The 27966-nt window shown below is 42.8% G+C and overlaps 1 protein-coding gene across 6 annotated transcripts in view; it reads left to right on the forward strand.

Moving 5' to 3' along the window:
• The window catches only part of CTBP1 (C-terminal binding protein 1), a 189332-nt gene that overhangs the window by 93206 nt on the left and 68160 nt on the right, over positions 1-27966 (forward strand). For 2 of the 6 annotated variants that reach the window (XM_054293192.1, XM_054293191.1), the window contains exon 1: positions 24509-24700. The exons of the other annotated variants lie outside the window; for them this stretch is intronic. Coding sequence is in view for 1 of the 2 variants with exons in the window: in XM_054293191.1 (XP_054149166.1) it covers positions 24661-24700 (40 nt within the window). In the remaining variant the exon portion in view is untranslated. Of the gene's footprint in view, positions 1-24508; positions 24701-27966 lie in introns of those variants that run through there. 6 annotated transcript variants of the gene reach the window in all.

Raw genomic sequence — 27966 nt, forward strand, 5'->3', positions numbered from 1 at the left:
AAAAATGAAAAACAGCTTATAGTCTTGAGGAGTAAAGATTGCCAGCATTTATCTGGATGTGACAGAGATAAAAATTAATTGAAGGCAGTGAAAAAAGTGACAGTACATGGTAATATTTTTATCACACTCAAAGTCAGTAGATTTTCTTCATTTAGAGCTGGAAGTGTAACATGTTCTGGTTTTCTCATCAGTTCTAGGAAAGACTGATTTACTCAGGGCTTCCTGGTGCTGCCTTTCAGAGCCATTATCATTTCCCATCAGCTGGAATGGGCTTTCATCAATTATGGGAGGCAGAATGGGAGGTTTGGGCTTCTGACACCGGCTCCACTGCTCTGCCTTGTTCCACTCCTCAGCAGGCAGCAGCCCTGACATGCTTCCACTCTCATTTCCACGGAGTTTGTGCATTAAAGACACTTTCTAAATCTTTAACGTGCATCTCTGTGTGCTGTCATCTTATTTTATTTGCACTGGTCAGGCCACAGATAAATTTGTGCTGAATAAAAGAGACTGTTTTTTTCCTTCTTCCTTCTCTCTCATTGATGTAAATTATATTTTAGCAACTTAATTTTGCACTTTTTCCCTCTCCAAATGCGCCTAGGTCCATAATGGCAACTGAGAGAGATCCATAACATTGCAGGGCTTTTTGTTTTCCCAAGCTGGAAGGAGGTGGCTGCATTTTGGGGATGGTTCTCAGCTCTGCAGTTGTGTTCCTGATTCACACCTGTACCAAATCACCTGGAAGGCAGCTCAGCCGGCTCCTCGTGCCTGCTCCTGCAGTGCTGCCCTCCCTGAGCGGGTGTGAGGAACAGCAGGGCCGTGTTCTCTCTGGAACCATTGCCAGCCAAGTGCAGAGGTGCAGGTGTGCCCCAGCGTCTCTGGGCTCTGCGTGTGACTGGGCTCACAGGGCTGCTGTGTTTCCTGCTTGTGCGCACCCACACTGCTGTGTGAGGACGGCCGTGGCGATTACAGGGTTAACAAAAGCACGGCAAATGTTATTGCTCTGTGTTTTTAAGAAAATGGTTTTTTATTTTCAGTTGAGTGGGGAAAGGAATGAAGAAAAACATAAAAAAAATAGTCTTATCATTGGTTTCCAAAAACACAAATCAAGTGTTTGGCTCCTTGGTTTCTGCGCAAGTGTCCTCAGGGTCTGGGGTGAGGAAGGAGGGGGAATTCTGTGGACAAATGAGTGTGATGCCTGGATGTGAGTTATTGTAAATACCAGTTTGAGGGCTCAGATTCCAAACTGTTCTGCTGTGGAAAGCTGACTGGCCAGTGATGGATTTGTTTTCATCAACCAAGTGACTTCAGCTGTCTGTGCCTTTTCTTCCTTTGCCTTATCTCCTTCATCTCTAACGGGAGACATTTGCTCATTCTGAGCTCAGGCCACGGGGCTGTGATTTCATCTGGCACATTTAGATGTTACCAGAATAGGGATAATAAAAGGTTGTTTGGAAATGTTTAGATACCCTGTCTCTCAGTGGGTTGATTTTTCAGCAACAAACACAGGTTTCCACGTTAATTTTGGTTCCGTTGCAGTGGAGGTGCACTCTGCTGCATGCAGAAGCCTCAGTTCTCTCAGATACAGAGTTCACAGATAGATACACCTCCCAACAACCTCTGCGTGCACATTTTTATCAGATGAGCTCTGGCTCAGAAATGGAACCGCGCCATCACTGTGTGCATGTGAGATGTATTTAATAAATGGGGAAAACTCCATCTCATTTGGAGCTCATGTGCTGTCTCCTCAGCTGCAGAGTCTGTAGTGTGCAGCTAGCAGGGCTTGAGTCTTGCATGCATTCACTGCAAGAAATTCTACAAGCTGTTGAGTTTCACCATTACTAAATATAGCACTCACTCTAGCACTCTTCAAAATATTTAACAAAAAGGAAAGTTTGTTTTAGTAGTGTTTGGCATTTTACAGTCTCACGATAAGCAAAAGCTTTAGTTGCACCTTAATACTGGTTTGAAAGTAAAGTCTGTAATGTGATTTGTAAAATAGATTTCCTTATTGTATATACAAAATTTCTCCTATTTCTTGTAAAGACAGAAGTATTTACAGAGGATAAAACTTGATCTGCAGTTGTACTTGAAACTGTTGCTGTAAGAACATAATGTAAAAGTGAGGTAAAACTGGTATAAAAATATGTATAACTGATATAAAACTATTTTGAGATTAACCATCTGCAAATATTCTATCACTCTAAACATAATGGACCAACACGAGGACTCACACATAATGTTAATAATTAAATGTGTTTGAAAATACAGAAAATGTATTTTTGTATACCTGTAGCAGTTTCAACATACACATTTTTCATTTTTCATATAAAATAAAAGAGAATAGCATCTGTTTTAAAAGAAGTTGTTACCAGGAAAAAAAAAACCAAAATAAAAAGAGGTGAAATGTGCAATAGCAGCAATATTTTACTTGTTACTGTAACTTTCCCTATAATCAAATAAGCTCCAGCTGCCAGGATAGTTATCTCATTTGTCAGGATGTCCAAGTTGTTCTCATCACCCACCTCAAATAAGTCAGCCTGTCCACTGCATTATGTTCACTACTCAGTTGGCCAGAAGAAAACCTTCTTGGAACAGACAGATGGTGAGGAGATAGCAGGAACTAAATAAGTAAAACAAAATCACATGTAAACTTGTTATTTGTAAGTACAAATTGGGGTTTTTTCCAGAGGTCATCTGGCTTCTTGCTGACTCCATTAAAAAACATTAAATGGATTTTGTTTCTTCCACTTAATTTGCACTAGATGCTTAGTGCCGATTTTCAGTGTGTTGTCTTTCAGGGTTTTTTCTCTTTCTTTCCATTTTTTTTTCTTTTCCATAGGAAAAAAAGCAGAATTTCAGCTGCTCTGTCATTATTAAAAAACCAAAAATATTTTTTAAAAAATCTGTAGAGAAACAGCCCCCACTCTTCCCTGAACTTGCTGATGTCAAAGCACAAAATTATAACAACCCTTTTTGTGTCAAAGGGCTGATGAAACAACTGAAAGAATGCACTTCCATATAAATGACCAGTTGAAAATACTGCTCTCTTCCCAAGTTTTTATTTTAAAAATTCAAAGGTTTTCCAGAGTCATGCTGGCTATTGGCAATGAGGACAGGTTAAAGGGTTTTTGGAGGGAGGCTGCTGTTTCCAGCACTGCTGGGGACACACTGAGTGGGTCTAAAGGTGATGGTGATGGTCCTGGTTTATTATTATTGGCTGGTTTATTTTATTTTATTACTATTTTATTTCCTCAGTAGGGTGTCTCAGCCTGGGCATGGTCATCTCCATCTGGCAGTGGCTCAAGAGCCATTTTTGTGGCTGTTCCTGCAATCACAGAGTGGTTTGGGCTGGGAGGAGCCCTCAGAGGCGGTCAGGCCTTGAGCACTCCTTCAGTGCTCATTGAACAGCTGCATTTGTCACTGGTCCTTTCCCCTAAACTTCATGGCAGCATTCCCACTGCTTTCCTGTCCTTCCCTTCCTCCTTCCGCCCTCAGCACCTTCAGTGAACATTCCTGGGGTTTGTGAGTTTTGCTGTATGGATAATGCTGTGTTGGGTTGGCAGCGTTCTTTGCTCCAGACCTACCAAAATCTGGATGGAAGAGTTCAATGGATCTTGCACTGCACTCTAACAGTCAGCAGATTCAGGAAAAGAAAATTAATGACAAACCACTTGGCACTTCCAGAACTTTTGCCTCTGGCAAGGAAACCATTGATTATCTTTTTGTGATTGAATTGGTTTCTTTTCACATAGATACTTTATGTCAAAGTAGTCAGAAGCTTGGAATATGTACAAACTCCAGTGACTGACTTCTATTTTCTATAAAACACGCAAAATCCAATTTTAAAATAATTTAACAAAATGTAGATTCAGTATTTAATTTTTAATTTCTCAATACTCTTTTAAAATACAGAAATTACATTGTGTTGATGCTATTTACCCCATCTGTTTCTAGTTTTTAAAAATTGTTTTGCCTTTCATCCATTTTTATTTAATGGACTACATTTCTTCTCTGGTGCTCTCAGTGCTACTTTTCTTGAAATACTTATAATAAGCTCCTGAATTTTTGTATTGGTGGACTGATGGACCATGTAGGCCATTAGAAGAACTGAAAAGTTAAATAGTAGGAGTAGCACTGAAGACATAATCAGGTGAAGCACTTGTAGCTTTGGGTATGACCTGTAATGAGGAATTCTGTATAATTCCTATTTCCTTCAAAGAAAAACTGCTTGGTTTTGTGTGTGCAGGTCAATACTTAACCCCCCACCTGCTCTGCATTTGAATATTGCTCAGAATTACTCAGCCTGTTGCCACGTTTGGATATTGCAGAAAAAACCAATATTCTAGAACCTTCTGTGCCTGTCAGGGGAAAAACTGCCATCCTGGTCAGAGGAGACCCAGGGTCTGAATGTCTCAGATATGTATTCAACATTTCATTGTGCTGCTTGACAGATTAATTGCATTTTTGTTTGCCACCTGCACTTTGTGTTGCATCAGGCCGCGTATCTCCAGAAGACTCGTGTTGAAAGCTCTGATGAGTTGCAGTTTTCCAAACAACACAGCACTGACACCCATAAGATTCCAGAGGGGAGAAGTGTGATATTTGTTTTGCAAACACTGTTTTCTTCTTTTTCTGTGTTGTCAGTTTAGCTTCTTGATTTTCCTGGGCTAAGTTAAGGAAACAAAGATTGCAGTGGCAATAACATGGGCACATCGCCTCTCACAAGTATCTTTGGTAAATAATTTAGGAAAAGAATTATTTCCCTGCATTCAGCTGGAGGACAGCTTAGCAAGATTGACTGTATTTTAATCATCACATTTGTGCCTTCAGTTGCTAGAAGATTTTGTTACATGGTTGTAAAGGCTGGCAATTAAACCATAATGCTTCTGCCTGACACAAAACTCACAAAATCCTCTTTAAACGTCCTGGAGATGGCCTGGCTGCATCCATTGAATTTGTGTTTTGGTACCCAAACACTGAGGGGTTTTTTTGACATGTCACAGACACAAATGTCTGCATGTGTATTGCTTGTAGTGTGTTCCACTTCATCTGCTCTGTGGAGTTAGTGGATGTGACCTGTAGTATCTCATCTAGTCCAATATTTCATCTTCAGAAGGAAAAGCTGCTCAAGTCCCCATGGATTTGAGAGGTAACATTTGGCCATTGTTGCTCCACTTCTATTTAATGTCTGAAGCAGGAGGAACACTTCTAACTTTGCTTTATACTTCAGTTACAAAGCTTTACCTGAAATACAAAATTCATTTAGGAATCACAGAATGAACCATAAAAGGGTTTGGCTTGGAAGGGCTGTTACAGATCTCATTCCAGTCCCCCTGCCATGGGCAGGGATGCCTTCCCACCATCCACTAGACCAAATGGAAGGACAAGATGCATCCAGCCTGGCCTTGAATACTTCAGAGATCACTCTCCTTTCCTCCTTGCTTTCCTCAACATGCAGCACAATGTTTTATGTTCTTCTTTTGGGGAGTACTGTGGTCCTGTGCCTGTGGAAAGCCACTATATAAATTATTGTTAGATGCCTGGTTGTACCTCCTAAGCAGATCACTCCCTTTTAAAATCATTTTAAGCTCCAAATGTGCCAGTTATTCAGCAGAGAGTAAATATTTACTTACGGGAGGTGTTGGTTTGTTGTTTTTTTTAATCAATGACACAGCTATATTGGCCTTCCCTCTAGTTTGAACATGAAATGGCCATTCCCAGGAAGAAATCTCCTTGTTCAACACCTGACAAAAAAACTCAAGTAAGTCGATGACCTGAGGGTCTGTTGTTTTCATACTGGTCCATGTTGACATGAAATCTGTTCATCTTCTTTGCAACCTTTGGTATCAAAATATTTGTGCTGTTCAACTGAAGGCAGAAGTGACGAAAATCCTGTTGACAAATACATATAGTAAAAGCAGGAGTGGAAATGTACCTTACTGTTTCCCAGGAGATGAATAAACCTCAGTTACATGGGCTCAAATGGGGTGGTGCAGACCCAGAATGCAGCAAAATGCACTCAGGATCTTCAGCTTTTCCTTGTCTGGGGTGTGATGGTGCAAGAGGGGAACAGTGGGTGTGGGTTTGTTTGTGTGCTTTCTGTGGGAAGCAGACAAATCTCTCTCTGTAAACTGGTTTTATTCTCAGCTGGGCATGGAGATGTTCTGCTGATCTCCAGGGGTGCCCTGGGTGAGCCTGCACCCACCTGGGACCTGAATGTTGGGATGAGGTGCAGCAGTGAGGGGTGTGGGGGTGATAAATGCTGTTAGCTGAGCAGTTCTTCCTGCAGATCTAGGGAATGGCTGGCTGTGCTTAAAGACTTTTCTGTGTTACGAAGTTAAAGGTCCATTTAAACAGCCAGAGGAGGAGGGGCAGAGAAGTTTGAAGTTGGTTCCCTGGAGGAGGTTCAGTTTGAAATGTGGAAGCAGTGGTTTGTGACAGATGGGTGTGAGCCATTCCCACCGGTACCAGCAGCCACCAGAGGATGAGGAGAGAAGAGCCAGCAGGAGGCTCTGAGCTCTGGAACTTGCTCCTTTTCTGATCAAAGTCCAGATATTTTTATTCTTAGGATACGCTTCAAAACTTGAAGGGTGTTTTTGTGGGATGACTCTGGTAATTTCTTATTATGTTGAGGGAAATCTGTCTGGATTTTCCAAAGTGACTGTGATGTCTGTGATTCCAACTCATGAATTTGTTACAGAAGTCCACATAGTTTGTTGGTTTTTTGGGTTTTTTAAGTGATCAAATCACAAAGTATGTAGGAAGCATAAATCTGTGTATGGAGTTGTGAGAAATGTCATGGGAATTTTCAGTCTGATACTGCAGATCAGTACAAATGAAGCCAACTCAGTAACATCAGGGCTTAGCAGGTCTTTTGCATCAGAAGTAGGACACAGAAATGTTACTTTCCACAGGATGATTTTTTCTTCGTCTTGCATCATCTCATGGAGGTGTCAAAATTTGCAAAATGAGGTCATTTTAGCCATGGAAGTTAGGAGGAGCAAAGCATTGGCATTTCAATGTGGGAAGCAGCAGGAGGGAGTGTGAGGGCCAGCAGAGAGCAGCCAGGGTTGCGCAGGGGAGGATGGCCAAGCGCTCTGACTGCTTTCCAAAGCAGCCCCAGTTCCTTGCCCTGCCCTGGCTGGGGTGGGGAAATCCTCCTTCAAACGTTTTCCTCTGACGAGCAATCGCCGTAAATTAAAGTTGTCAGTGTAGTGGTTTCAGGTACAAATCCCACCTTGGCACAGTGCCCCGCTACATTCCCCTACTCAATTAAGGATTTAAATCTGAAACCTTGCCTCTTTTGGGCTGCACTCCTGTGATGTGGTCCATGTGGTTTGAGATATGAACATCCAAATCACTAATGTAAAATGCACTTTAAAAAAATCATCTAAAATAAGTGATTAGGAATGAAATGGCCATATTTTTATGCATTATTTATGGACAAATATTTGATAACCTGACCACATTTTTTCATCTCTAGGGCAGTTTAATTAAATAAAACAAAATGTAGAAAAAATAAATTAGAACTTTATTTAACCCAAGCAAACTTTTTACTAGAACAGAAATCAGTTTGCCATCTGTTATAATTGATGGAGGGCTAAATTGTCTTTTTTTCATAGGAACATTTAGCAGACTGAGCTATATTTAAATCACAAGGTTTGTACTTAGAACATCCAGAAATTAAGTTATTATTTATTAAAAGACCCACTGCATTCTCATTTCAGTAGTGATGAATGCAGGAAAACTTGTTTCCATCATTGAATTTTCAACTACAATTACTTAGCTGTGCTCATACAATTACTGTTAAAATGTCATATATAAAAATGACTCTATAATCACATTTACAAAAATGTACCACAGGATGGTATTTCTGTGGATGCTGGAAGAGAAGACTCTAGGAAATACTGCTTAATCTGTGTTGTTGTGTTTTTTAATTGCTCAAACTGCATGTAAAATACTAAAAATGGGTATTTTTCTGAATAGTCACCTCATTGTTTGTAGTGATTACTCCAGATAAGAATTCAAGAAGAGGCCTAGGCAACAGTTAAATTAAATTTTAGAAGCTGCACTCTTCTTAAGAGCTGTAATTTTGCTCCCAGTAGGCCTTTAAATGCTACTCACATGCTGCCTTCTCAGTCCCATTAAATATGTCAGTGCTCCTTAAGTTTGGCTTTGTTTAAAAAGAAAAAAAAAACCTTCTTTTTGAATGAAACGTGCAAGCAAATCATTAGATTAAACTGCTCAGGAAATGATACGTGTAAGTTGGATCTGCAGAGCCTCCAGTAAACTTGGAAATCTTAGGGAATGGTATGGGTGGGAGAGGGGAGAGGCTGCAAAGGGGGAATTCAGAAATACTGCCCTGGCATGCAGGGACAGTGCTGGGAAAATCAGAGCTCAGGTCGAGACTTGAATGTCACGGGCAAGGCAAAGCTTCTGCAGCTGCAGGGGTGTGTGAGGGTCGGGGTGTGTTTGTGGGGACAGGCTGCAGAGGAGGGGACTGGGAACATGAGCATGAATTTATCCCAGACAGATCCTGCTGTGTGGGCAGGCTCACTCTGTGGAACCCTGGCTGCCTTTGGGGGTCAGGGGACAGTGGTGGGTAATGCTTTCCTCACTTGGAGCAAGGCTTTTTGTGACAGTGTTACCCAAGCTGGGGCGTGTGCTGGGAGGGTTGTGTGAGGTGGGCAAGCAGAGGGGTAAAGCTCTGGTTGGATGATGGGGCTCAGAGGTTGTGTTTAGTGCTACTCTTTATTTCTGGAGACAATAGCAAGTGGAGGAGGATCTGTTGTGTTAGAAGATCTTGATCATTTAACAGTAGCAGATGAAGGCAGGCGGTGATGCCGGAGTGGAACTGCAGCTTTTGACTACAACCAGTATCTCCAGATTTGAAAACTTGTGTTTTCCACTTGTTTAGTTTACAGAGTAACAGAATGGTTGGGGTTGAAAAGCCTGTAAGGATCATCTTGTTCCAACACCCTTGCCATGGGCAGGGACACCTTCCACTAGACCAGGCCTTGAGCACTGCCAGCAATGGGGCAGCCGCAGCTTCTCAGAGCAACTTGTTCCAGTGTCTCACCACCCTCACAGTCAAGAATTTCATCCTTAAATCCACCTAAACCTACTCCCTGTCAGTTTGAAGCAAGCTCTGCACTTCGTTAGGATTTTCCTAGGAAAGATTATTCCATGGCAGAAATCATCCCCTTGTGCTTTCTGAGACTGATGTCAGCAAAGAGGCCGTTTTTTCATCCTATAAATAAATACCTGTTTATAGTTCACTTTTTTCCCCAATCATCTTGCCCATAGCTAATTTGTAATAGGGGAGAGAATTTAGCCAAGAGAATGTGTGGTAAAAGGTTGTTCTTATTATCTGTATTTTGCTAAAAATCAGAATGAGTTACCAAGACAATTGATTTTGAAGGCAGGCATTATCCAGGGAAGGGTACAGTACTGATTTAAACATTTATTTTATGATGGCATATGTTATTCCAATAGTTGTAGCAAGCATTTTAATAAAATATGGATTTATTTTACTGAAAATCTTTCAAAGTTTTAGTACAGCTGTGAGCTGAGGTTTATTTTGGCACACTCAACTGTCCTGTCATCTGCATTAAATGTTTAATTGAATCCCTCTAGTCTTTCAGTTTAACATCCGGAAAACTATTGTCTGAGTAACAGTGATGTTGTTCTTTCGTGTTCATAACTATTTTAAGAGCTATGAAAAACAAAAATTAGCTTGTGTTAAGGTCATTTTATGTAGTGAATAATTAAAGATTTAATTGGAAAATTCAGTCTTAGCATATGCAGGTCTTGCATACTTGGATGGCAAATCTTCATTGAGTTCAGGAACATCAAGGAAAGGAAAAAAAGACTTTTCAATTTTCCTGACAGATTGGAAAACAGAAAAATTGATTATGGAAACTGCAGACCTATACACAGTTCACACTTAGTTCATGTACCATAACTGTTGCAGAAGTGATAAGTGTGTGCTGTGCTTCTCAGGTCCCAGGAAAATATTTGATTATTTTTTTAATCCAAGAAATGTTTTGTGCAATTAATAGTAGCCCTGTGGGGAAGCATGAGGAGTCGATTTTGTGGCAGATTTTGGTTTAATTTTGGATGCAGAGGATCCGTGTGTCGGGACCTGAGGGGTGGGGTGTCATGGTGAGTTAAACACGTGCAGGTCTGTGCTGGCTCAAAATGAAGGATGAGAGGAGAGCAGAGGCAGATGGAGGCACTGCCATCCATTATTGATGGCTGTGGTTGTGATTGGAGTACAGTTACACAGATTGCTAAAAGCTGAGATAGCCATCTCATAGGGACAGGATTGTCTTACACCCCCCGTGTTTAGTTCTTCTGTACAACAGAGGTATTTCTGGCTTTAAAAAAGAAATGTATAGACCACACTGGGGCTGGCAGTCTTTTCTTGATTCTAACAACAGTAGGTTTTTTGGTGGTGTAAATGCTTCGGCAACACATGAATACAATTTTTATTGACTTTAATTTCTCCTTTACGTATGCCATGATTAATTTATTACTGTTTTGGTGATCTTTCCAGGTTTTGCCCAACAGAATTCTTATTGAGTTTTTACAGTTTAGCTTCCTAATTCGATTTTTGTTTCAAAATGAAAGGAAGTTTTTTCTTAATCTTGACCTGCCAGGTTTATCTACCTTTGAAAGGACCACTCCTCTCTCATCAGCTCTGTTCTTTGTGTAATAGTAACTAACATTCAGCTCTAGCAGAAGTCAACAAAAAATTTGTTATAATGTGATTCAGTGGGAGGCTGATGTGATACTTTTAAAGCACAGTAGTTGTATTAAAACAAATGTAATTTTACATTTCACTTCAGGTTTATATTGTATTTTTATTAGCAGTAGGAACTTCCTGGCCATAAGGGGACCTGTGTGCACGGACATGAGACAGATCAGGGGCAGTGCAGACTGCAGGTCAGACAGCCAGCCTCCTGCAGATGCTACGGGCTGTTCCTTACAGGGAAGCTCTGTCTGATCTTCACCACATCGCTGTGAACCCAGAATGATGCCCACTGCTGACACAGCTGAGATCAGCACCGTGCATGGACGTGTGCCTGCCTTGGTCTCCTCAGTCACATGGAGCGTGACTCCTCAGTTGCGGTGGGATATCCAAATATTTTATGGATTTGCTCTGACAGCAAGCAGGAGTGTTCAACGGGCAAATATTGTACATACTTTAAAGGTGAGGAACCTGGATACATAGAAGGGAAGTGGTTTAGCATCACAAGGCTGGTAGGAGACTGGTGACAGAATCAGGAACTAACTGATTGTATGTTTCCCAAATCCTGGCTGGTGCACTAATCCTTCTAATTTCTCCCAGTTTTGAGGCGCCCCTGTTCCCTTACAAAAGCAACTGCCAGCAGAATTTCTCCAGGCTCTGTCTTGTGCAACTTTGTGCAGACTTGAGTGGAAAAGTCTGAGCTGTGTCATCAGTTAGGATGTCAGCAAGTTAAATACCAAAAATTGATGGGCAGCAAACAGTTCTGCTTGACAGAATACAAGAATAGTCTTGCAGTGCTGAGAGACAGCGTGTTTAGAAAAGCACTGACTGAGCTAAATCGGAGCAAGGCAGCAGTGCTGGTCCCTCGGGACTCATTGCCATTATTGCTGGAGGACATTTCTGCCAGCAGCATCCCTGTGTGGGGTGATGAAGGTGCCACAAAGTCCATCTCATTCCAGACTGCTCTTGGAGCGCCCAGCACTGTGATCTGTTCATTCGTCCCTGGTCTCCAGACGCCCCATTTTGGTGCACTTGGATACACAAGTGCATGAGCCCCAGACTGTGTCAGTTATTGCATGGCAGTATAAAGAGCTTGTTATTAATTTGCAACTGAAGTCCCCAAGGTCAGTGTTTGCCATGCTGTGTGGGGCTTCCCACTGGAGCCCTGTGGAAATGTCTCCCCTCTTGTCTGAGGTGCTCTCAGTGGGATCTCCATGGGCTCTGTCCTGGAAATCAGCTGGTTTGTGGTAACACATCTCTTTCATCTCAGCTTCTCAGCAGTAATCGCTTTTTGTTAATGGATGTCAGGAGCAGGGGGAGACTGATAGCAGGAGATGATGCTGTGTGAGAGGCAGCTCATCTGTTCTCATTCCTGGAGGGAGTGAGGCAGTGGCCTCAAGGTTTTGGAGCTGGAACTCCCCAAAGTGAGGATCAGGGAGGAATTACCAGGTTGCCTCAAACCCTCTTTGTGTCATGTGCATATCTGATACAGTTCAGCCCCAGATGTTTTATTAGACTGATCTTTCAGAAGATTTGAAGTATTCAGGAGATAAAGACATGACCATAACCTTTGCAGTATAGTCAATAACATCCACTTGAACAACAACAACAAAATAAGCTAGAAAATACAGATTTTGAATGAGCTTCTAAGCTGCTCAGTGTTATGATGTCTTCCTTTAAGATCAGGCAGGTTTTAGTGTCTGGTATTTCCCCCTGCAAAGTGCGATCATGTTATCTCTCTCAGGGATATTTTGGCAATCTCAGTACATTGTGTTCTTCAAGGCAGTTTTTCTCCAGCACTGAGTTTTTCTTTTTGCAGACTTTCACCCATACAGAATATGGATGCCAGAGCTGGCAGCAGCAGTTCACTATTTATAATGTTGGTAATCCTGTCCACAATAGCAGAAATTTCCTCCATACTCAAATGTAAGGATTTTCTCAAGGAAACATGACTTCCTCATGGTGAGGTGTGGTTCTGGGAGCTGCACCTCCCTTTTCAGGCTCTAATTCAGCATGACAGTAGCCTTTTCTAATGGCAAAGCTTTCCATCTTGGATTTATTAAAGCACGCTTTGTTTCTTTATTTATCTGGGATCCAAAATGACTGCATGATTGCACTTTTGCTATTATTTTTTAGTCAGTTATTATTGTTTTTATGATGTTCCTAGTAATTTTTGCAAAGATTTTCTATTTATGTCCACATTGTTGGTGAAGATGATGACAAATACCCATTAGAAATATCCTTACTGAGAAAGTTTTTCATTAACAAATGTGCCCTAAGATAATTGATCATAATCCTTTAAATATGTGTTAGTTTTTATCAGCCTTGAGAGCACTAACTTAAACCAGAATGTCAGTAGTGTGCTAACTTGGACATCACGCAAAGCTCTCATTTGTTACATCTTCATGGTTGCCTTAACTGAATTTGTTAAATATTTATGAATCCTGGTGATGAATGTAGTATAAGAATTAAGATTATTAATTTCTAATGAAAATAATTTGCTATTTAGTAGAAATAATCAACAGTGTGGAAGTACACAGTGTCTGGATTTCATTAGTTGTTCATTCTTGTTGGCCAGATCGAGTTTAGAAATAAATTTTCATACCAGATGTGCCCAATGGCCCAAGAATTTCAACAATTGTTGAAATGTAATGTTTATAATGTTTATTAATTAATTGAGACCATAATCTAGTATTAGGAAAAGGATATTAAAAATAATTTAGTGAAACCCCCATAAAGTAGCCTTCCAGTAGAGAAAATGGACTTGGAATGTATTCATTAGCATTTGGCTCACTCCTTTGAATCTGAATGTGCATGCACAACTGCTCACAATTAGAATTATTTTTTCTAATGCGTCTATGTGGGTGAGCTTGGTTTCTGGAGAGAGGGATGTTGCATTTAACCATGTAGTGAGTCATATATATATATATATATATATATAGTACAACTTGTTTGGGTCAGAAAGAAGTAGTATACTGTGATATTCTTACATTTCTGGTAGTGTAAGCTGCTCAAAGATCTGTTTTGCAATTATCTTGATTATTTAAGTTCTTTGGATGTCCTTGTGAGAGCAATAGACTGTTCTTTCCAGCTGAAATTATTTAGCTGTTTCTTTCCTCAGTTAATGTAGGGAGAGAAAATCAATATAGAAGATAATATTTTAGCATTAGTTGATCCTAGGGTCTTATTTGATTCCAGCATAGCAGGCTAAGTAGCAAATGCTCTTAGCAATTGTTTCTGTTAGTGGAATTTTGAAAGCACTAAGAGAAATCTTGATCCATGGAGACAGTACAGTAATTCACATTGACATATTTTCCCCATTTGCCACAGGGCAAGTGGAACTATTAATGCTCCTGTGCAAAACCTCTTTTCTCCTTTCCTCTTTTTTTTTTTTTTTTAAGAGCAGAACAGAAACAGTGTTGATCCTAACAGTGCATTATATGTAAAAATTTAGACTACCCTGCAGCCATCAGAGGGAAAAAGATTCAGAAAATTTGCCATCAGTGAATCTTTGCTTTTTTCCTAAATAGACCCCCGTTCCATGAGTATATTTATTTATTTGTTTATTTATTTACATGGTGGATTTCTGCAGTGTTTTGGAGGTTTGGTGGTTGTTTTAAGCAAGAAGGCATCTCTGGGGTCAGGGAGCAGGTAGCAGCAATTGTAAAATAATCTGTTTGAATACTGCATGTCCACATGAACTGACTGTAACAATAAAATATTCTCTGAATCCATTCTGTGCTCCACAATGTACAGTCAGTGCCCAATGGAGACAGCCGTTCCAGTCATGTATACACAAGGAATATTTGTTATCCATTGTAGTATTTTGCCCGCAGCTTTGAGAGACCCAATTTTATCTTCCCTTAAGCAGCCAAAATGATGTCAGCATCAGCATGGTACTTTTTTTTTTCTTTGAGTGTTTCAAGAACCAAGAAATTGAGCTGTTTGTTGATAAATGAAGGTTTATATAAAATACAAATAAATTTAAGCAATTTAACTCAGTGCAGTAAAATGGCCTTTGAAATGAGATTCAAATGTGAGTTCTTGAAAATGTGGTTGGTTAGATGTGCAGAAGATAACAGACAGTTGACTGCTAATAATGCCATAAACAATAATTAGGCTGTGAGGAGCAGTGTGTGATAGATGACCAAGTATATATAATATATCTTCTCAATGTGCATCATCTTGGCTTTATGTGATCAAACTCTGTGTGTGCTATCAGATTAAAAGTTAACCAGAAAAAATTCCTAGATAAATTGGCAAACAATTTCTTTGGTGTCCTTTCCCTTCCATCATTTCCCTTCCCCTTATTTTTTTTTATTTTTTTTTTTTAAGAGAGCCAAGGGACCGAGCTTGGGTCACAAATGAGATGAGTTTGATGACCTCAGCCTGTGGCCTCTCAGACATCTGTCCACATCTGAAAACATCCACAGATTGTAGTGGAGTTGGAAATCTCTTGTCAGGAAAGATTCAGGAATAGAATGGGAACACTTAATTCTTCTTGTGACTGTAAAACCTCAAAAAACAAATAAATCATCTCCTTCAGTGCTTGGTATTGAGTAAAAGTTACAGTTATGATGCATAAAGGGAAAAACTTCCAAAATACTCATTGAACCAAAGCAGGGTTGTTTTTCTTTTTCTCCTTAGACTATTTATTATCTGCATGAATTATTGTTCATTGCTCTGTTGTGATAGTTCTTTCTGATGTGGGCTTCTCTGTGATGTTAATCACGGAGGTGCAGCCTCTGGGAAAGACACAAACTTTAACCTTTCTGGGTCAGAGAGATCAGCACACCCAGCCATACACAGCCTGTTCCCATTGCTTTCCAGGTCTTTCAGGAAAGGAGAATTAATTATTTATACCTTATCTATGTACATTTACTTATTATTACAGCTCAGTTGTCTTTAGCTGCCAGTAGTTAATTTAAAGTACATTTTTCCTAAGGTAACTTCATCATCTGTGATATAACTTGCACTGTTCATAAGGCGTATCAAATCATTTTAATTAAGAACCCAATCTGTTTGCATGGAAGTATTTCCCTTTTTGTCTACGTCTGCTGAACTTTCTTCTTCCTGTGGTGATGTACAAGCCTGTACTGTGATCATTCTTCCAGATACATAAAATAATACAAACTAATAAGAGAGTATTCTGATATCAGTGACTCTTCAGCTGTTCATAGAATTATTCAGGACCAGAGAAACTATAAGAATTTGAAGGAAAAAATAGGCTTTATATTCCTTAAGATCTTCCTTGGGATTATGTGATAAAAATGAAAATTTAAAAATTGTCGATTGCAGATTTTTAATGTTTATTGTGTTACTTGTGATCTTGTAATTCAGATGGCACATCAGTGTAGTGAAAAATAATAGTTTGTTACATAAAAGCAGTATAAGATACCCTGCTTCATGAAAAAGACAGCATATGTTAGGAAACCAAGTAATCGTCTTGATGAAATAAATGAGAAAAAAAAAAAGGCAGCAAGATATTCAACATGGTCTGCATTAATTGAAAGTGCTTTCAAAAGGAACATAATGTTCCAAGTCCTCTTCTATTCAATAGTCAGTTCCAGGAAATTTACCTTTCAGAACTGTCCCAGAATTTATTTTCATGCCGTTAGTTTTGCTCTGCAAGCCCCTTGGCATCATCCCCAGCAGCGCTGGCTCTCAGGGGGTTTGCAGCCGCAGCACCCACCCAGCAGCAGGAGGATCTGGGAGCTGAGGCCCGTCAGGTGGGCTCTGGGAAAGGCAGCTCCTGCACCAGCCCCATCTCCTCTGCGACAGCGTCACTCGCTCGGGGAAGGACCTGCTCAAGGGACAGGGCAAGGGAAGCGGCCTCAGGGAGTGCCAGGCAGGTTAGATTGGATATTTGGAACAATTTCTTCGGGGAATGGGTGCCCAAGCGTTGGAACAGCTGCCCAGGCTGTGGTTGGGTCACTGTCCTTGGAGGTTTTTACCAGACGTGCAGAGGTGGCGCCTGGGGACAGGGAGCAATGGTGGCCTTGGCAGTGCTGCTCAATGGCTGCAGTCAGTGATCTCAAACAATTCTGTTTACAGCTCAGGGCGAGATCTTTGTGGGCTTTCCACAGTGCATCACAAACGCTGCAGATGTGTCAGCCCAGCCACGCTGGCAATGCCTGCGTGGCACAACAAGAGCTGTGTGTAAAACTGCGCCGGTGATCCTGCTGTGTCAGAGCAAGGGTTGTTGTGAAATGATGCAGTTCCCAGAAGACACTTGTAGGACCAGAGTTGTGCTGTGCTGTGATACAAATTCAACAAAACATCCCTGTCAGATGGTGTTCTCCTGTGTAGAGGAATTGAACCGTTAAAAAGACAATGATTTAGCAAACATTTCCATGAGATGTGTTCTCTCTGCAGTATCTTCTTCATGTAATATGATAAGGCCTTTGGAAAGTTTATCCATTAATCTTTAAATAATGCCATCCTATCACAATGCTCAGTGCTGCCTTAGTCTGTAAGTCAGGGTATTTGGCAGTACAGATCAGCTCAAACAGCAGTAAATCTGTTGATACTGATTATCACCTCTCGGAATCGCCTTTGCTTCTGTACTGAAATTCTGTGTTACATGAACATGAGTAGTGTGATCTTTCTGCCAGGAGAACTCGCTGCTCTCTCATTATTCAGCTATACAAAGGGAGTGTTTTCAATATCTTTAACTTTTCTTTTCCACATCACTCTGTAAACCACATAAATTGATGTCCCTTACGGATGGGAATTCTATCTTGGGGAGTCTTGCATAGGGATAAGTTGCAGTTTCCTTTTCAGCTATTCAGTTTTAAGTCTTGAGAACAGGAAGTAAAAGAGCTGCACAAGAGTATTTTGGTTTAATAAAAGCAAAAAGGTGGCCTTCTCAATAACCTCCTACAGATGTTTGTTAGGAAAAGATAAATGTATTAGGAGAAGGTTAAAATATTAGTGTGTTGCCAGGTATATGGAGGCAGAGAACATGGAATATGTTTCTTTGGCTGATGGGGTATGTGCTTTACACATGAAACCTTGCTAGTTTCTTTTTACTGGTCTGAAACCATCGACCATTCACTGTAATGGATTGCCTAGCCTGTATATTGTTCCTATGTTGTAAATATGAAATTGATTTTCGCTGCCCAGCTCTTTGCTTACTGTGATTCTCTACTCCAGTTTTCCTGTTTTCTTAGAGTTCAAAGATCACTGACTGAAAATAATATTGGGTTTTTCTTGCATATTTTATAGGATGTTTTTCTCATTTTGTTTACAAATTTCTGGATATACTACTTTTTAAATTAAATTAAAGAATTTTTATCTCCAGGTAGAGCTTGCATGTTTTATTGTTGTCCATTAAATTATCTAGCAGTTATCAGTGGGCAGGTTTTACTGTGTTGAGGCAAATGTGTTCAGGCTTTTTCAATGTACCAGTCGATGTCTTCTGTTGCTCGTTCCAGCTGCTGTGCACAGTGAGGGTGACTGCGGGCACCTGCAGTGCTCCGCTGATGGGGTGCAGCTGCTGACTGGTGTTGGGGTGCAGCACGGTCAGGTTTTCATTGCAGGGGTGTGATCAGTCAGGGACAGCCAGGGAGGTGCTGTGTGTCTCAGGAGCTGGTGTGGGGATTCACTGGAGGTCACTTCTGGCTCACTAATGAACCACTCTTATCTGAGCAGCAGGTGATAGTGGAATGCTGGTAGTGCAGTATTTCATGGTGATACAAAGCAGGGCTCAGTTTGGAAGAGGATGAAATTCAAGCCTGGTAACTTGTCATCATCCTCAGAAAATTTGACAGAGCAGGAGAGTTCATTTCAATGTCATAAATGTCCATAATCCCAGTGTGTGCTTGTGCCTAAGGTCCTGTGCAGCAAATGGACAGTTTCATGTAACACTGTTCTGCTTTTTTCATCCTTTAGTATCCTTGCTGGTTTTTCAGATGGGTAAGGCTTGTGCTAAGTTTCAGAGGAAACCCTCTACCTAAATTCTTAGTGAGATATGGCTTTGATTTCATATGTGTTTAGTTTTTCCTGAGGGCATCCTCAGTCTTGTGGAGTGTGTTTGAAAGAAGCAAGTATGATGCTTTCTGTGCCACCTAGTGAATGAATGACACTCACAAATGCAAATATAATTGTTTGGGAACTTGAGAGCTATCTCTGATACAACTTTTGCTGTTTTCCCTGGCTACTTGTTGTACAACTTCGATAAAAATAAGATGCCAAGTGTGTTAGAACTCAAGAGGAGGTGGAGGATAGTAGAGTGCAAATGACACTGCAGCTCACTAACACACCCCCAGCAGCAAGTTCACTCAGGACATCCACTGGTTCTGCTTAGGCCATGGGATGGTTCATTATTCTCCACATTACCTGTGAAATTGCCACCACCAAGCAGGTTATTGAATCTACTACACATTTGTGGGTTTTGATCCCTTCAGTTGGCCTTAATATGTAGATCTCATTTTTTTTTGCATGCGAATGCAGCATCATAAAAACTATCTGGTTCTCATTATAATTCTAAAGAGACAGTCAGATTTCATAACTATTCTGCATAGGCCAGAGCCTACTTCCCTTAATCATCTGAAAAATAGCACTTTGCTTCATGGCCAGGCCCAGACTGATTTAAAACTTGAGAAGTAAATTACTACTCAATAATCCAGTTCTATAAAAGTAAATGCAGAATGTTGTTACACTGGTTCATTATGTTGAAAGCATAGTGCATTATAATTTTTAATGGAATGTGAGTGTAATATATTCTAAATGCCTTCTTTAACACTTTGGGAGACAGCTGGATCTGTGGTCTCACCAACTGAGGGATTCCCACTGTCCACAGAATTTTGTTAGTAGCTAAATGTAAAATTTTAAGATTTCATTAATAGCAGGACCCTCGGCTCTGCCAGTTACACAGTTTGAATGAGCAGGATTTCAGACAGGTGAGGAGGAGAAAACCTTCCCTGGGTCACTAACCCATTTGTTGTCCTTTCGTGTTAATTGGCTGCTCATTCCTGGGAACACAGATTGTGCTGCTTCTCCTTTACCTCATCCAATGTCAAATCCCCAAAGAAGCCCTGCCAGCGCAGAAGGGGGGGAGCCATATGGGGCAGGTTGCAATTGTTCCTTCAGGTCTGGATTTATTCCACTGTGAACAGATGGACAATGGCTGACATCCACTCATGGTTCTTGATAGGTTTCTTCTGCTGTTCATCTCTGTCTTCTTTTTCTCTTCGGCCACAACACAGACCATCCTGGAGATGGTCTGGTAACTCCCCCTGACTAGATGGAAAATAATGTCTTGTTTCACGACAACAAGAAAATGCAGAGGATTTAATTTGACCCTGGGTTCTTATGTTTTTAGCACTTGTATGAAGAGGGTGAGAACAAGAAGAATATCCCATAGTCAGTACAGATAACATCAGAAGAGAGAGGGTTTTTTGTGTTCAGTGGCTTGAAGGGAATTTATTCTTCCATTCATTCAGCTCACTATAAGCTTCTTCACTTTGTATTTCCAGCATAGACCTAGTAGAGCTGTTCCAGTCTGAGAAAGGAGCAATGCACATTTGGCATTTCAAAAATGACTTTGAGTGTTTGACACAGCTGAACTTCTTGTTCATTAAGTGGAACTTTAATCTACTACTTTCATCCTTCACCTCTTTCTAACAGTAGATGAAGGTCCTCTGTTTTATTTCATGCTTGCAATGACTGCAATTTCTTAAAGATGAGGTGGTTCTCTTTAGTCAATTATTCTTTTTTTCCCATTTTCCCCTCAAAACCTGTAGATTTTTCTCCAAAATGACTTTCACATGAACCAGAAAGCAATAACTTCTTGCAGTGGGAAGTTGCACACAGGGGAAGTTATAACTAAAAAAAAAGAAGCTCTAATTGAAATACGCAATTGCAAAATCAGAGGAGGCTGATCTCTCTGTGTGTTATATAAACAAATGCTCCTCAAGATCTAAGTGAAAGAATTAAGGAAATATTTAAATCCAAACAAAGTTTTCTTTCCAGGTTTTAAATAAATTGAATTGACTTAGTTTGATTGTACATTTAAACAATCTATTTTAGGATAAAGGTTAAGTGTTGGGCCCTCTTTATCCAACCATTCTTTTCTTCTGACGTAAATCTCTCCTAGGATCTCATAATAGCATCTGCAAGATTTACTGTTGACAGAAGTTAAGATATTCCATTGAAACATAATCTTGCATTTTGATTAAAAATGCATAAAGGTTTTAAATTTATGGCTTTAAAAACTGTTACAATGAATGACGTCTGTTTGATAACAAAGCAAAATCATGCATGAAAGAACCAGCACGCATGGCTGTGACAAACCAAAGAAAATCTGTAAGCACACAATAGCAGCATCTTTGTGTAAGAAAATTGTCAAAGCTCACTCTACACTTCAGAAAACATTCAGCATGTATCTTAGGGGGTAAAACAGCAAAACTTCCTCTTTCGCTATCTCCAAAGTCCCATCTGCTAAAGATAGTGAGCCCTAATGCCCTGAATTTGTGACAGCCCGGGGTCATGCCCTTATGGTTGCCCATTCTGAGGGGAATAAAACTTGCACTTAAATTATACATGTGGCTGTTAACAGATACACTTAAAACAATGTATTTGCTGTGCAGCACATGTGCTCCTCCAGCTGACTCGTGAGAAGCCAAGGAACAGTTTGGGGGCTTTGAAAAATGCCATAATTCTTAGTGCAGGGCACAGAGGACACTCAGCTGTGTTACACTGCTGGTGAAAGCAGAGATTGCAGTAAGAGGATGGGGATTGTTGGGCTTTGTGAAAGATGCATTGTAGCCCTGTGAGCCATGGTGTGAAAGGTGTGACCATGACTGAGTGTGAGGTGATCCAGAGGCGAGCTGCTGGAGAAAGCAGGCAGCAAAACGGACCAGGCTTGGCTGGAGTCAGCTCTTCTGCTCCTGGATTTCCTCATGTCCAGTCCAGAACCAGGCCACTGACAGCCATGCAAGGGAGGGGGGCTGAATCTGGGGGAAAATGAGCTGCATTTTCCGAAGCAGAAAGAGCAATGCGTTGTGTTCTGAAGGCAAACTTCAATTTCGCTTGAGTTATTTCATGTTCTTTTCCATCCTGGGAGTCTGCATAGTTCATTCTGTGGAGCAGGTGCCCTGTGGCAGCTGTGGAGCCGGGTGCAGAGACCTTTTGGCCGGGGACATGGGGTCAGACAACCCCTTCCCTTCAGCAGGTGCAGCTGGGCTTGCTGCTGCTGGTCCAGTCAGCATCAGCTGAGGATGCAGCCCAGGATGTTCTCCCAGGAAGCAGGAACTAGTGATGGGTGTGCCAGGAGGGACCTGAGTCCCCCGGTACCTACAGTGTGTGTATTTGTTAGGTCTGTGTACAATCAGAAGAGGAAAAAGAGCAAGCATATGAATCCCTTCACGAAGTAGCGTAGAGAATACCAAACTGCAGTATTAATAACCTCCTGTTATTGAATCCTCCATCTGTTCATCATGCCAACTTATCCTCACTTAGAGCACTCCCCTTGTCATAATATTTTGCGCCACACTCCCCTCCCTCCCCGAAGCAGCAGTTCCAGTTTAGATCTAAACATTTGCCCAGTCATGTAACCCCACCGAGGACATGGTCTCAGTGCCTGGATCTGTTTATGTCTCTCTATTAAAAAACGCAACTGAATTCTTAATTTCATTTTTGATTTTTTCCTTTTCCTCTAGTAATTTCTTTTTTCTGGAGACTTTTATATCCATATTGGTATTCACAGATATTTCTCTTGTGGTTTAAGCGTGTTTGACCCCCTAATGTTCATTCCTGATACTTTGCCACATGGCAACTGAAGCAGTGAGGGAGAAAAAAATAATTATTTTCTCCTTAGAGCTTTGATATGTATGTGTTTTTATATTTTGCTAACATCTATAAATGGCAATAAAGTGGTTAGCCACTTTAAAGTGATTAAACCCAAATTTATTTATACAAACCCCACATGAGGCGCTTGGCTAGATGCTGCCCTAGTGATGCACAGTGAGAATTTAGGGAAGCTGTTCTTTGAGGGATGTCTGAGACGTCTGTGCTGAGCCACAAAAGGCTTTCCCAGGAATACAGGAGGAAAATGAAGATAAATCAGAGGCTGCATAAACTTGTCCTGGGAGCTACCTTCCACTCCCGGTGGATAATCCCATGAAAGGGACACGCTACCTGGGAAATGATGGAGGAAAACAAGTTTTTAGGGAGCTGGAGCCAAGCTGCTGAAGGCTGCCTGTTATGCTAAAATCCTTGAGTTGTGCCCTGAGCGCATTCCTGAAATCCGCACAACGCAGAGGCTGAAACCACCTTTCATAACCTCTGGGTTCAAATATTCCCCTCATAGGCAAATCAATCCCAAAAAACCCCGGGGAAAATCTACAGCCCTGTCCGTTCTCCCAGTGAACTGCTCTTGTTTGCTGCCCAGGAGTGTCTGTCTTTATCCGAGCGGGTCCGGGTCCCTGAGGGATGCCGGGGCCGGTTGCTGACAGGAAACGATCGTTTTATTTCTGGAAAAACCCAGAGAAGGGATGTTCACTGCCGGGCTGGGCTGGGCTGTGGGTGGGGACGGGCGAGCGAACGGCCGCGGCCCCGCTTCCCGCCCGCGGCTGGCAAGGAGGAAGGGGCAGCTGTGGCAGTAGAGCGAAAGTTTCTGGGAGGGCTGGAGCGGAGCTTCGGGCGCTCTGGAGAAAAAAAGCCGCGGGGCGGGAGGCGGCGGGGCCATGGCGGCCGCCGCTCCCTCACCGCGCCCGGGCGGGGCCGCCGTCAGCCGACCCAGCGGCCGCGGGGGCGCCGCCACCACTTTGGTTCGCGTCGGCCGCCGCCGCCGCTGTTGGGGCGGGGAGGGCATGGCGGGCGCGGGGTGACCCCGAGGGACCGCGGCCACGTGGGCGCGATGGGAGCGTTCCCGTGGGGAAGAAATCGGCCTTGGATTCATTGGCCTTGGGCAATTCGCTGCTCTTAGAATTTCTTAGAATTTCTTTCTCTTAGAATTTTCACCGCTCGCGGCGGTGCCGACCCTGCGGAGACCGCGGGGTTGGTTCTGGGGCTCTTCAGGGCGGATCGTGGGTGCTGCAGGAGGCACTGACCCTCACCGGGAGCAAAATTACAGCGTTATGGCTTGATTTGTTTTTATTCCTGTTAGTTCGTGAGGGAAAAGCCTTAGCCAGATCACAAATACAGCGAAACACCAGAAGTGCTGATGTTTGTGATGGCAGGAACGGGCAGAAAGTGATGGGCAGAAGTTCCACCTGAAGGTGCGGGGAACTTTTTTGCTGTGCAGTGACTGCACATGGAATACATTGTCCGGAGAGGGTGTGGGGTCTCCTTCCCTGGAGATCTCCCAGACCCGTCTGGACGCAGTCCTGAGCCGTGCGCTCGGGGAAAACCTTGTTTGAGCGGGGAGGTTGGACCCGATGACCCGCTGTGGTCTCTTACAAAATGACCCATTCAGTGACTCTGTGAACGCAGCCGGCGTTAACTTTGCCGAAGTTTGAACAGAACAAAACAAAACAAAGCAGTGGCGACATCGCGTCCCAGGGCAGGTCCCGGTTTCGCTGCGCGCGGCCGAGCCAGGCTCGCCCGCCCCGCTGTCTCGTTCGTCTCGGCGCCCGCCTAGAACCAGGAGATCGAGCCTGGGGGGCGCGGCGGCGGCGGCGGCGGCGGCGGCCGCTCCCCCCCACGCCCCCCCTCCGCCCCACCCCGCCCCTCCCTCCCTCCCGCGGGGGCGGGCGGGCGCGCGTGCGCGCGGCGGCGGCGGGGACGCGCCCGGCGGCGGGGGCGCGCACCGAGGCGCCGCTCAGTTCGGGGGCGCCCACGGAGCGGCCGCCATATGCCGCGGCTGCCGCGGCGGCTCCGAGCGGCGCTGCCCCCCGGCATCCTCCTCGCCCTCACCGTCCTCCTCCTCCCCGCGGCGGGCGCGGACGGAGCGCGGCGCCTCCATGGGAAGTTCGCACCTCCTGAACAAGGGCTTGCCTCTAGGTAACCATCCGGCCTGCTCGCCGCGGTGCGGGGCGGGCGGGGAGCGGGGCGGAGGGGGGGACACACGCGAGCGGCCGCCGCCGCCACCGCCGCGCTTTGTGTGCCCGTCACCGCCGCTCCGGGCCCCGCCGCGGGCTGCCGGGCGGCCGCAGCGCCGGCGCAACTTTGCCCGGTGGCTGCTTTTTGAGGTTGGGTGAAAACATAAAGGGAAATAAAAACGAGAGGCGGAGGGGCGGGGGGTGCGAGTCGTCCCGAAGTACCGAACTGAAAGGGCGCTGAAGCTGCGCCCCGGAGGGCTCTGGGGTGCTGGGTCCGCCAGGGCAGCTTTGGGGTGTTCGGTTCCCCAGGGGAGATTTGGCATGTTGGGGCCACCAGGGGAGATTTGGGGTGTTGGGTTCCCCAGGGCAGCTTTGGGGTGTTGGGTTCCCCAGGGCAGCTTTGGGGTGTTGGGTTCCCCTGTCTGTCGCTCGTGGGGTGAGCGGTGCCGGCTCCGAGCTGCGGGAAAGCTGGGCCGGTGTTTGGATAAACAGGAAGTTTAAAAGCGGCGTTTTATTGCTGTAAAAAAGTGCTTGAGGCCTGCCTGGTGGGATGGTTTTGGCAGAGCTGCGAACGGGTTGTGTGTCAGAGGTAAGGCTCTTCACCCTAAATCTCAATTTCTCTGTTTCTTCCTTTCCCTTACCTTTTTTTTTTTTTTTTTTTTTAAGCATGCGTTTATGGTGTTGTTTTTAAGGTAACATGAATAATATGCACAGGGTGATGCCTCCAGAATTGCCGGGCATAAATTGTCATGTTAATCTGAAGGTGATTTTTTTTTCTTGCCCCCAGACATAAGGAGACAGAATGTCGATTCTGTTTATAAACATTATCATTTTGTAAGTAAATGTTACCAAAAGAAGGCTACAAAGCATAGAATAAACCTGTTTACAGTGTAGATATGAGTCAGACTGCTATGCTGCTTTGTTTTCCTCTAAAATTTAAATTCAAAAGTCAGGATTTAAGTCATAGAACCGAGCTGGATAGAATAATGGTAGAAAATGTTGTTAGCAGTGCTGGTTTTTAAAATTTTACCTGTTGTAAGTTAAATTGAACAATTTCACAGTGTTTTAGTACAAATTCACATATTTCAGTAAGTGTTGTCCTTATGAGGAAGACTGTTTGCTTTTAGGCCACATTGGAGCAGCTAAAGATAATCATCCCTTTAGCCTCATTGAGAATAATGAGGCCTAATAAACTGAAGTGAGTGTGTACTTTCTTTTCCAGTAAATTAAAATTAACTGTCATATTTGTGATGTGTGTACGTGTTTCAAGAGCATTGCGCTGATTCCTCCTCCAGGGTCTTAAAAGATGTAAATATTCTTACTTAGTATTCGAGCCCCTTGGCAAATAGCCTCATGCCCTTATTAAAATATTTTAAATCTCATTATTCTGTCCCACTAGGATGGGAGCAAGAAAATACTAAGAAAAATAAAACATTCTTCAATAATTTCATATTCAGTTTGCATTAATACTTTGAAAATCTCTTTATTTTGTAATGAAGAAGGGTTAAAAAGCTGAGTATAAATTAGACTGCCAGCAGAATGATAATTGTCCAGTGCATCTCTTTGTTCTGTGCTCTTATCTGTTTTATCTATTTTTAGCTGTGCGTTGGTGAAGCAGGCATGTAAAATTAGCAGCCCAAACTGCTAACTTTAGTGCCTTTTGTAATGTTGCTCTTTATTGACCCCCAAAGGCAGCAAGATTTCAATATTGGAATTCCTTAATGTTTGACAGATAGCATCCTCTTCAGTTTATTATTATGTCAGCCATCCCCAGAGTGAGGTAGTGACAGAGTATTTTGCCCATTGGCAATTCATTGGAGTATTTCAAACCACAGGAAACAAACAACCCTCTGCCCCCCAACCTGCCTCTTTTCCAGCCTGGACAAGAAATGGGTGTTTATGAGGTGGCTGCAATTGATAAACAGATGAGAGAAAGGGGGGGAGTTAAATTGTTCCCTCATTTTTGTCACTGTTTATATAGAATAATACTTGGGACATGAATTTAGCTTCTCTGTGTTTGTTTGATGGCATTGAGGGGGTAAATTGATGCAGAGTCAGGGATATGTTCTCTGTCCCTCTGTTAATACCACCCATACCCCCCCAAATAACAGAGATTCTGTGTTTCTCCATCAGGGAATGTGTTGTTTCAGCACTGAACTGGCAGATAAAATAGTAATAATCCCGAGATATGCTGTAGTCATGCTCAGTAGAGGAGTAGTCAATGAAGCTGCTATTTTGCAATGAAACTCCTCCAGTCACCTTTGTGAATTTTGCATTAGAGTGTTGTCATACGTAGTTAAGGAGTAGCTGGAGCATGCAGCTCTGAGCACACAGTACACTACTTTCAGAAATGTAAATATTGTATATGCTGTGATACTCTGTCATCAGGTGGAGTTCTGATAGCAGGATAAAACAAATTCCAGGTGCCCTTATGCTTGTCAGCTTGGTTACCTCTTGCCTTGTCCTTCTGCATCATAAAGATAAAATAGTGTCTGCCCTTTGTGAGAGATGTGTGCTCCTTCAATTTATTAATCTCTCAGTTGCTGAGAGCCGTTGTTTTGTTTGCAGTGCAAACAGAGTGGGTTGCAGCTCTTAGCCAAAGTGTGATCCCAGAGATTGGGATTGGGCTGCACGCTGCTGGGTGCTGTCGTGCACACACAGCAGTGCACTTGCCAGCCTTTTGGAACATAAAGTCAATCCCTCATTATTAAATAGGAATTTAATTTAGTAAATCTACTGCAGATCACTGGCTAGGCTAGGCCATCCCTTTTGGGAGAAAACTGACATTCTCCCGGAGTATTTTACTGTATATACTGTAAATATGAAAAAAAAAGTAAAAAGGCCTATTTTACTAGAAAGCAGCTTGAACAGCAGTGAGTGTGTACAAAGGCATAGATTTTAATGTGTTTTTAGCAAAGACGCTGAGAAGCAGCATGATCTTTAATTCTCTTATCTGAAATACAGCGGTATGTAACATAAGAGAGTTAAAACTTGAAGCTGCTGATGTTTTGGACTAAAAGTTCTTGTTGCCATTTTGTTGTGACTTATGTACCGTGCATTTGTAATTACTGTATTTGTTGAAGCTTATCTGGAGCCCTGGGCTGCTGGTGTGTGAGACCTGCCTTTAAGAGCAGCAGTCAGGGTTTTGCCTCCCAAGGCAGCTGGGACATTGATGAGGTGATAGCCCAGCGTGTGTCAGCTTCCACATCCCAGGGCAGCTGGCAGTGC

The sequence above is a fragment of the Melozone crissalis genome, unplaced genomic scaffold (genome assembly GCF_028551555.1).
Source record: "Melozone crissalis strain CALT ecotype California unplaced genomic scaffold, PUWL_Pcris_2 ptg000132l_1, whole genome shotgun sequence".
NCBI lineage: Eukaryota > Metazoa > Chordata > Aves > Passeriformes > Passerellidae > Melozone > Melozone crissalis.